The sequence below is a fragment of the Lolium perenne genome, chromosome 4 (assembly GCF_019359855.2).
Source record: "Lolium perenne isolate Kyuss_39 chromosome 4, Kyuss_2.0, whole genome shotgun sequence".
NCBI classification, from domain to species: Eukaryota; Viridiplantae; Streptophyta; class Magnoliopsida; order Poales; family Poaceae; genus Lolium; species Lolium perenne.
Window position 1 is genome coordinate 41581324 of NC_067247.2, and position 10777 is coordinate 41592100.

The 10777-nt window shown below is 48.7% G+C and overlaps 2 protein-coding genes across 2 annotated transcripts; both read right to left on the reverse strand.

Annotated features, from left to right (window-relative positions):
- Window positions 1-1988: 1988 nt before the first annotated feature.
- On the reverse strand, window positions 1989-2789 carry LOC127346716 (F-box/LRR-repeat protein At3g59190-like). The gene has a single exon (XM_051372991.1). It carries the CDS (start codon window positions 2787-2789, stop codon window positions 1989-1991), a length of 801 nt encoding a protein of 266 aa, XP_051228951.1.
- A 2755-nt stretch (window positions 2790-5544) lies between these two features.
- LOC127346717 (F-box protein At5g03100-like) lies at window positions 5545-6437 on the reverse strand. Its single transcript, XM_051372992.1, has 2 exons — window positions 5638-6437; window positions 5545-5557 (listed from the first exon to the last, which is right to left on the reverse strand). Exons 1-2 carry the CDS (start codon window positions 6435-6437, stop codon window positions 5545-5547), a joined length of 813 nt encoding a protein of 270 aa, XP_051228952.1.
- Window positions 6438-10777: the final 4340 nt, after the last annotated feature.

Here is a 10777-nt window from a genome sequence, read left to right on the forward strand (position 1 = left end):
ATTTATTCAAACGTTAAGGTCAAAGGGATGGAGACTCCCAGGTTAGAGTCATCATGAAGAAGAAAAGGTCATGTAAGGAGGCGTTCCAGATGGACATTCCTGAAATTAGCTTCGCCAAGCTTCTTGTGTGCAGATCTTGCTTCGTGGCTTTTTTTTGCGAAAAAATGCAGGATATATTAATAATAACCAATTGTAGTACTACTAAAATTGCACACACCCTCTGTGCGGACCGCTGGAACAAGAATATGGATGAAAGGACCTTATTCCACCTTTAATACGTAGCCGCCGCCTCACCATACAAGAAAAGACATTGCAAATACCTAAAAAAAAAAGAACGGGAACCACACCTGGCCACCAAGGCCGGCCTCAAGGTCATCGAAGGCGGGGTGAACTGGCGGCGACACCGGCGACTACTCTTTTCTTCACGTGCTTTGTAACACGGGGGAGATGCTGTAACACAAGGGAGAGAGAAGAACGACCTGCACCGCCCGTAAAAAAGTCGATCATCGAAGCTGTTAAGTTTTACAGGACTATTCGACACCTATTGGGCCTTTGATGGCTGACAAAGTAACTTTAGTGTCCGACTGACCAATTTTTGAAGTGTCCTCGACAATGCAACTTTTATGTAATGACAAAGCGATTTTAGAGACAACATAGCAAATATGGTGCATAACAAAGCCACTTTGGTGCCCGGCGGTATAGTTCAGGTGCACAACTTTGTAACCGACAAATCATGGGCAGCCCGACCAAATTTTTCTCATTTCCTTTGTCCTTCTTTTTTCTCCAATCCCTTTCTTCCCAACAAGCAATCCATCTTACAAAAAAAGTGGAATCGAGCCGGCCGATCCCTCCACCCCGCCCCTTGCTTGCCTCGTGCCAGAGCAACTTTGGTGCCTGACTACTCAATTGTGGTACCCCGCAGAGCAACTTTGGTACCTAACAACCCAATTTTGGTTTTCTAAAGAGCAACTTTGGTGCCTCATGGCACAATTATGGTGCCATATGGCGCAACATTGGAACCGGATAGATTAACTTTAGTGTTTGGCAGAGCAACTTTGGTACCTAACGACACAATTTGGATTCTGACAGAACAATTTTGGAGCCTAATAGCACAATTATTGTGCCTTACGGCACAACTTTGTTGCATGCCGGAGCAATTTTGATGCCCTGGTAGAGCAACTTTGGTACCTAACAACGCAATTTGGTTTCCGACATAGCAAATTCGGTGCCTAATGGCACGACTCTGGTGCCTTACGGCGCAACTTTGAAACCTGACAGAGTAACTTTGGTGCCCGAGCAACTTTGGTACCTAACAACGCAATTTTGTTTCCTACAGAGCAACTTTGGTTCCTGATCGCACAATTCTGGCGCCTTATGGCTCAACTTTTCACTCCAACCCCGTGTTCAGACGCCATTCCACCCTGTGGTGCCCCAGGATTGTTGTTGTCAGTGGATGTAGAGGAAGCGGTGGGTCACGCTCATGCGCGTGCACGGGAGGATGGGCTACGTCGGTGAGCATGGACGATGCGCGGCAGATGAAACTCCATGGAAGAGCGAAGTCGTCGTGCCATCGTCGTGCAGGATGCTAACGGTGTGTAGTGGAGGCGGGCCAAATGCGCGCGGTGGAGCACTAGGAAGCCCGTCGGCGGGAAGTTGTTGCACCTAGGAAATTAGGGGGAAGTCGGCGGCAGGGACGGATTGTTCAATGGACGCAAGTGCACTTGTTCACTGGCGGACGAGCGCCCGCTAGACAGACCATTACTTTTTTACTAGAAATATTATAATCCTAGAACAGAGGGAGGAGTATTTATAAAAGCCAAGCATTTTGTACTTTTTGGAACAAAAACATCTAAACACACACCAAAAGTAAATATTAATTGAGGCAACCTGAATGTCTAACAGGTAACAATCCTTGACCTCGTCCACTAGCAAGACGTGTTCCAAATTTATTCGGAAATCCGACTAACTTGACAGGTGCTTAAACATCATCAGCGCCGGCCCCTTCCATCACGTGCCCAGGGCGTAAGCCGGATGTTGTCATCCGTCATCCAAGGCATCATCTGGAGGAACTGTTCCTTGTCGTAGTTATCAGATATCTCCAGAAAACGGAGCCTCGGCGTGGAGATCCCAACACACAACCTATCATCTGGACAACCTGCATCGAAACAGGAGTAGATATCCATAGAGCGGCAGTCAACGACGGCGAGGCACTCCAGCGAGGGCGACACGAGGGTGTCGCCCTCGTGGTCAAGGAGGCAGCGCACGAGGGCGAGACTCTGCAGCGCCGTGCAGCACGAGAAGTCGAGGAGGCCGTCGACGAGGCGGGCTGCTTCGAGGTGCACCGTCGTGAGGTGCGCGGAGGCGAACGTGAGGGCACGCCGCGGCTGCCACGGAATGTCCACGTCAAAGCGGGCCGTCAGAGAGCGGGCGTGGCACGAGCGCAGGGCATGCGTGACCCAAAGGTCGACGTGGGGGTCGACCTCACCACGCCAGTCGTCGTTAATCCAGGGGTCGTCGTACGGTGGTTCGTTGGGGGTCCCTAGGTCGGCGTCGATCTCGAACGAGCGCAGCGGCGTCGCCTTGCGGTGGATGATCAGGCCGTTGACGAAGAGCCGGAAGTCGTCGCCTTCGCCGCGGACGCGGACGGCGGCGGTGGATCGCCAGAGGTGGCGCCATCGGCGGGATAGCAGGGACGACTGCACGGCCTCGAGCGACGGCAGGAAGGAGAGCACGTGGTTCAGGAGCTCGTCCGGTAGCACGCCGAATAGGTCGCCTCCGCCGCCGCTCATTTTTTACAGGTTGACTGCAGGCTTCTATTTCGGGGAGAATGGAGGAGATGAGATCGATTGGTCGAGGCTGATCCTGGTATATGTATAGGTGGGGTTTTGCAGGCATTCATGGCAGACGCTGCGTAGAATATCCGATACGATTGCAACGAGATTGCGTTCCCTTGGCGGGGACGACCCCCAGGCATAGTATTTCCATCGGATTGCTTGCTGCCTTTGACATGTGTACGATGAGATTTCTTTGGGGTCGTCCAACCATCACTTCGCGGAAATCTCACTTCTTCGAAGGGAAGTTGCCGTGAACTTGCCCAGAATATGGGGAAAATTTCCCCTCCTCCTAAATCGGCATCAGATCTAGGTAGCTCCAGAGGTAAGAAATCTCCATGACCGATTTTACCGCTAGGGTTTTTGGACGCGTGTCACTGATCCCATGGTTGTAACGGTTGCATTCCGATCACAGGATGCGAAACACGAATCTTCACCCGCAGCATATAAATACCGCGCCGGGGGAGATTAACCTTATTTCCCGCCACCGCAGAGCTTGTAGCGACGCCGTACCGAAGCCTTGCCACCGTTGAGTTGTCGCGTCATGTTCATCATTCCGACGAGCCACTGGGCTGAAACCTCGTCGCAGCCGCCCAACTCCATCATTGCAGACATTCTGGTACGTTTCTCTCGTCGGAGTTAGTTCACCGGGGCGGTTAGTGATAGCATGCTAAGGACAACCTGTCATCTAACTTTTTCCGCTTCCTAAGATCTTTCGTTGCAACTTTCTTCATCCATCTTGCATTTGTTTTCACAGGAAAAAGAGCGTTCAGAAGCCCAAAAAACCCTCCTGCAAAGCCAAACCTTTTCCAGACATCATGTTGGAAATTCCTAAATTGTCGGAACACACAAAGTCAGGCTCCACAGTTGCCCCTCCTGAAGCTGAAATAGAACTCGTTCATATTGATGATGACACCATGGTCGGAGGCGACAATGTTATCGCAAATGTATGTTCCGGTTCTGGCATGGGGGAAATTGAACAGAGGTAATGGAGGTCGAAGAAAAAGGCCGAAGCTCCGTCCAAGGATATCGTACTGCCAACAGGTCAACTCAAACTTGCTCGAACCAACTTCCCTTCGTTCTTCCCTACCATCAAGCGAGTGTCCTGGGACTAGAGGTACAATGTTATCTAAGAAATGTCAAAGGATGTTTGGGGTAAGCCGGAGGATCCTAGGACGAGAGGTACAACTTTCACTCCGTGTCGGCTCGCCATCTCCGAGGCAGACGAGGGCTCCATGGAGGCGTTACCGGAGAACTTCCCGTAGGACGTGGCCTACGAGGCACACTTCTTCGTGGAGAATAGAAGGCAGCGGGAGGCCGAGAAAGGCGGCAAAGAGGGCAAGGAAGGCCATCATCCTAGCGCAGCTTGAGGGGGAGACAACCATCGCTGCCGATCGCCCAAGGTGGGACGACCAGTGGTCAACCAACATACGATAGTTCGTCGGTCGATGAAGAGAAGTTTAGGATTTATTTCATGTTTAATCGTATTTAAAGTTTTAGAACTATGTAATATATTTGCTTTTCATTCTATTTTAGTCGCAATGTTTGATCTTTATTTGATGTAACTTTGCAGCAAAACCTATTCCAGCGCTGCATTTTAGCAAGTTTGGTAAAGCGCTCCTTCACGCAGCATCTGGTGAAGCTATCGCCTACCCGGCGCGCTCAAAAAGCAAAACATGCACCCAATATAAAAAATCAGCGCACTGATTTTTTAGGCACCTATTGAAGTTTCTCTTCTCACAATTCTGCAGGTATAACTAGTCGGTTCAGAATAAAAATATTTATAAAGTTAGCAATTTTCATAAATGGAACAAGAAAGGTCCTGCAGAAAATAGACTAAACACATACGAGGAAACAATAATAGTCATTTGAAATTATAAAAAAAAGAGGAGCACTTGTTGTAGAAAAGTACATTGTGATTGTGATCATAAGTAAGGCATACGCTCAATATAGAGAAGTTGTTTGCGAAGGCTCTACTTTTTTGGCTGACGATTAAGGGAAGACAACGGTCCGAGAAAGTTCTCCTCTTCATACACGGTTAAGTAAACCGTGTGTTGTGGAGGCTCATCGCTTACTCTTGCATAGTGATGTTTAGACAAGCCCCGTGTGAAGATCTATTCTATAGTAGTGATTTCCAATTGTGTGACCGAAACACCCGCCATACCCCATGTGTGTAAGTACAACAGTATTTCCAATTATACAATATGTCATTTCTTTGTTTTGTCTCCAGCAATTAACTATTTGCATGCTCCAACAATTAGTTTTCTCTCTGATGATATCATCAAATCTTAGTTGCAACCTCATCACTAGCATGGATCACGAAATGCGTCGTTCAAGCACCCCATTTGCAATTGAAAATATTTTAATTGCAATCTAGTTTGCAATTGAAAAAAAACTCAACCACAACCCAACTTGCAAGTCAAGTGTAGGAATCACGATATGAATCTGATGGTGCAGGGCTCACTACTAGGAAAACCGTAAATTAAACATATAATAATGCATGACTAAGATATGTCAACTCGTGCAATAAACAAAAAAGTGTTGTCCTTCTACAAAAATGCTTTTCTTATTTAAGACAAGGTAAATCCTTGTTTTCTCATCAAACTCAACAATCGTCTTACAAAATGCCACCATTGTACTCCCAAGCTGAAGGATCACCATCGGGCACACGTGTCCTTATATTCATATAGAGCCATGCAGTGTTCCTTTGTTGTCAAGAAAAGCACCTGTACCAATCAAAAATTAAAGTTCGCATTTACGTTGAACCGATTGCCGCCCGGATGATATCCTTTCGATGCTGGTGTACCGAATGTTGTCCTCCGTCAGCCATGGCATCATCTCGAGGAACTGTTCCTGTTCGTAGTATTCAGATATCTCCATTAAACGGAGCCTCGGCGTGGAGACGCCAATACACAGCCTCTCGTCTGAGCAATCCGTATCGAAAAACATCGTCTCGTCAGATTGGCATTGGACGAGGGCCAGGCGCTCGAGCGAAGCCGACGCGAGGGTATCGCCCCGAAGGCGGCAGCGCACGAGGGCGAGGCTCTGCAGCGCCGGGCAGCGCGAGAAGTCGAGGAGGCCGTCGAAGAGGCAGACGGCGTCGAGATGCACCGTCGTGAGGTGCAGGGAGGCGAACGCCAAGTCAGACCGCGGCAGCCAAGGTACCCAGTCGTCCTCCAAACGGACCTTCAGTAAGCGGGCGCGGCGATCTGCGGACAGCGCGTAGCTGACCCAAAGGTCCATGTGGCGGTCGACCTCGCCGCGCCAGCCTTCGTACTCGTAGTCAGGGTCGTTGTACGGCGGATCCGGTTGTATCACCAGGCCGTCGGCGTCGATGTCGAACGAGTGCAGCGGCAGCGTGTCGCGGTGGACGATCAGGCTGTTGACGAAGAACCGGAAGTCGTTGCCCTTGCCGCGGACGCGAATGGCGGGGGTGGATCTCCAGAGGTGACGCCAGCGGCGGAAGACGAGGGATGAGTTTACGGCCTCCCGCGACGGCAGGAAGGAGAGCACGTGGTTCAGGAGCTCATCCGGCAGCGCGTCGAATAGGTCGCCGCCGCTCATTTTTTGATAGATCCGTGCTGCGGCCTGCGGTTCTGGCAACATGGAGGGGGAGATAGTCGAGGATGGTAGTATATAGGCAGAGCATTAATTTGCTTTACATGCAAATCAAACACTACCAAAAAAAGTTCGGTATGATTTGCAGCCTCGTAATTCGATCGCATTCCGTTGGTTAACCTCGCCGAAGGTACGATGGGAGTTCTTTTGGAGTATCCGGTCGAATGCGTAGAGTGGCAGCGATTAGCTTCCTTCAGTCATGATATGTTTCCAAACTGCGTTTTTTGTACTTAGCATTTTTTTTTTGCCAGCACGGACACGCTTTTTGTTGTGATTGATGGTAGAATCGTTTTTTTTTTCATCATGCATGAAAACACATTCCGCCCATGCATGTGGTGGTGCTGGGACGGGGCTTGCCTGCGCCCCGCTCGTGCGCCCATCCGTGCGGCGCAGCCGTTTCTCACGCATCGAACGGCCCTTTTCTTTTCGTCTCCACTTGTCTCTTTTCTGTTAAAAAAAATCGCAAACAATACAAACCTAATACGTACATGTCTCCTCGCTAATATATATCCTCTGCAAATCCTGCGATGGTGGTGATCTGGTTCACGAGGTGCTCGTGCGGCTGCCGACGAGGTCGCTCGCGAGGCTCCGTTGCATCTACCAGGCCTGCAACAACCTCATCTCATTGGGCACCTTCGAGGAGAGCCATGGTGGGTACAGTCAACCGGAGGTACTGCCCAACCTCGTCTCTGGCGTGGCGGCCTACGTAGTAAGCTGCGTTTGAAACCTCGACCATGATCCATGGCCATGGACATCACCGTCCTTCTCCTTGCGCAACTCCCGCCCCTTAACAGCCTTCTCTCCCCGATCTCACCAAATCGCCATCTCCTCCGACTGCTTGTACACAGCCACCGCGCTGCCGCGGGCGCCATCAAGGGCCATGGGCAACGGGCTTGCGGACGAGACCACCGTGTAGACTGGCGTCTACGGCTCCTGCCCTTGGACCGTGGACGACGCGGATGTGCGTGAGGAGGGAAGCTCATGAAGTTCGCGGCCGCCGCCCCGTTCCTCCCGCCGGCGGAGCCAAGCTTGCACACCCTGTGACAGTTACTATGCAGAATGTAACCGGCGTCGGCCTAGCCGGTTAGCGGTCTAGCTGCATCTCGCCAGGTAAGGTGATCGGTGCCACCTTCCGTCTCCAAGGGAGCCGCCGCGAGCCAGCAGTTCGATGACTCGGGCACTCAGCCAAATACGGCGAATACGAAGAGACTTGTATTGTATTGCAATCCGTATTAGTTTTATTCTTGCAGGAAATATCGGTCCGGTAAAAGGAAAAACGATCAAAGCAGTCGTCCGATGTGCGCCATGTAGAAAGGCCGCCCCGTCCGTGGTGCTGGGTGACGAGAAATGTGGTTGTCCCCTGGATGGGATGGCACATCCCGTGCATGGCCCACACTCTCTCACTCTCTCACTTTCCTTTTTTCTGATATTTTGTCTCTTAGATTTCTTTTTCTCTCAAACTAGTAGATCTAGATTTATAAATTAAAAGTTTTGTAGGTTTTGAATCAAAAGTTCAATTTTCAAACCGTTTGAATATTTGAGTTTCTAGTGAAGGGGCTACAAAACAAGACCAATATTAAATATATTTTAATGATTTTTGAAAACTAACTTGTGAAGCTTAATGAAACTTAATTTAAACCTAGTGAAACTTGTTGCAAATTTTCTTTAAAACACAATGTTTCATTTTATTGACTCCTTCTTCATGAACATGATGACTTTTTCCATTAAGTTGCTATCTTACTCGGGGACAAGCAAGAGTCTAATCTTGGGGAAGTTGATTAGTTTAAATTGCATCATTTCTTACCTTATGGTTTTTGCACTAGTTACATTAGAATTTTCGTATGCTCTCGCTTGTGCGCACCCTTTAATATGCTTGTTTCGTCAGGATCCCGAAACCTTGAGGAGCGACAGAAACACCTTTCAAAGGTATTATTTTTAATATAAATTCGCTAAACTTTAGCTGCATAAGCGCTCTGAATATTTATTCACTTATATGGGTGAAAAGTCATCGAAGAGAGAAATGACATGGACTTTAACGAGCAACGATACAGGCACAATACGCCCGTATCGATGACCGTATCGGGTGTCTGTGGATCCGTCTCGTCAAATACCTTCACCACTGCAGACGGATCAGAGATCCAACACACAGAAACACCAGAACTCGCGAAAACCTGATCTCCGGGAGGGATCCAGAGGGGGAAACTAGCAAAGGGCATTGATCTGTGCAACTTCGAAGATCCTTGGAGGATCAAGCATCATCTTCATTGCCATCACCACTGTCGTCATCAACATCTACATCCATTTACTTCCATTCTTGTTGTTATCCCTATACCCCATTGTGGATTTGCACAAGTATTCATCCATCCATTTGTGTAGCATGCATATTATTATGATGATGTTGATTACCTCCGTGAGTGAGTAGTTTTCCTTGTTCGTGGGGAGATGGAGAAACCCTAGCAATATTATGATATAAAATAAAGATGATGTATTCCTTAATTCATGATTGTTTGTATTAGTTATCTCTCTTAATCTTGTGTAAAGTCGACCAGACAAGATTTGCCTTCAGAACGGGTGAGCGAACTACTCTTGCATAGAGGGTGTTGTTGAAGGTGCTAAGTGACATGTCGCATCGGATCTTCATTTTACCTATCCAAGGGAGGTATGAGGCGACTCACTGAACCTATACATAACCACAGGGAAACCCTTAACTATAGTCGGATCGAAGTGGCTGACTATCAATCGCTATGTTGGTGATGACAATTGATGGCTGGTTTGTTTTCATCCAATTATGGAGCTCCACCCCGTGAATACACATGAAGGAAGAGATATATTATCTTAATTATGATTAATACCTTCTTAGCAACGTATCCACACCTCATTGAGAACTCTTTAGCCTATTGCGGTTTCATCTAAAAACCTTCATAATCCACCCCCTAAGTTGGAACCTCTAATTCTCTAGCATTTAGCTTACTCAAACACAAACACTATCAAACACTTCCAAAAGCACTCTTACTTGCATTAGTAGGCTACGTATAAGTATAATTTAATAACGGTAATTAGGAGCGTTAAAACCTTTTGCAATCTAGCTCTCTGTGGTTCGAAATTCTTACTTCGAAACTAGCTATAAGCAGTCATCATGGCGCGATGTATTTGTTGATGTGGCAAGCTTCATGCCCCGTCTTTCATTCATTCACCGGTCCAAGTGTAATTTTGTGTTACAAAAACTCCACTCAATCTGCAACGGTAGTCAGTACCTTCTCCCTCTCCTTCTCGTTCAAAGTCAACCACCTGTAGAGGCGGCCAAGCATAGCAAGCCAGGCTATAGGCTCCAATGAGGGATTGGGCGTCAGTGTGATCCGAAGACAACGGAAGTGACATCGCCATATTTCGCTTAGGGCTTGTGCGAGCTGGAGGACCTCTTCTTCACATCTGGTCGAGGCCATCGTCGTCTATTTTCCCCTGCCACTTTGTTCCATCCCTAGCTCCCCATGACTCCCTAGAGCTCCACAAGGGTTCCCTAAGTAAGTAGACATAGCCCAAAAGAGTTGCATGTCCTCGAGCCTCTTGGGCACAATTCTCACCCGGGGTCAGGGAACGGTTAATGATGAGATCTAGTCCAAATCAGTGAGGGTAGTCCGGTTGTCAATGGAATCAAAGAATATGTTATCTAGGTCCGCTGCATCGAGGCAAAATCAAGGATGCAGATACCAGAGCTCGGCATGGTCGGGCTTCGCCAGATTAATTGATGGAAGGGAGCGCTCCAATCGGTCTCGTTGAGGACGTCATCTCGGTGGTCTTGGGGGACGCACGCATGGTGCTAGAGGATCTACGTTGTATGTTGATTATCTTCGGCCGTCCGACGTGGCTTGGGACAGAAATCCCCGAGCGGCAATTTCTCGCTGAAGTGCTAGCGGTGGCGGCGCTCGAGAGTACGAAATCGAGCAATACGAGCTGTCACCCCTCATTGCGCAAGGTTCTTTCTTCTGGGGGACCAGCGGTGGCAGACATAGTTGCGAGGAAGGGGTGGAGAGGGCCGGCACGTGGCATAGTAGGAGACATGGGAGGGCGACGCTCAGACGTGAGAGCAGGGGATTTGGGGATGGAGGAAAGGTTTGGATGGGTGGACTTCTTATCAGAATCTCATAGTTCAGGGTTTTTTTTAAGCAATAATTCATTGGTGGAACCAACATCGACTGCCAGATGGGGTATGCAGCCTACTAGGCTGAAATTCATACGAAGTTCATACAAAGGTAGCTCGAATTTAAACATAAACTAAAACTTAATCCTATCTACTGGCTGTCGTCGGTTGGGCCGCTCGACGGCCCTGC

Bases quoted from the DNA above. Each gene is read 5' to 3' on its own strand.
- LOC127346716 (XM_051372991.1), bottom strand. From the start codon at position 2,789: ATGAGCGGCGGCGGAGGCGACCTATTCGGCGTGCTACCGGACGAGCTC.
- LOC127346717 (XM_051372992.1), bottom strand. From the start codon at position 6,437: ATGTTGCCAGAACCGCAGGCCGCAGCACGGATCTATCAAAAAATGAGC.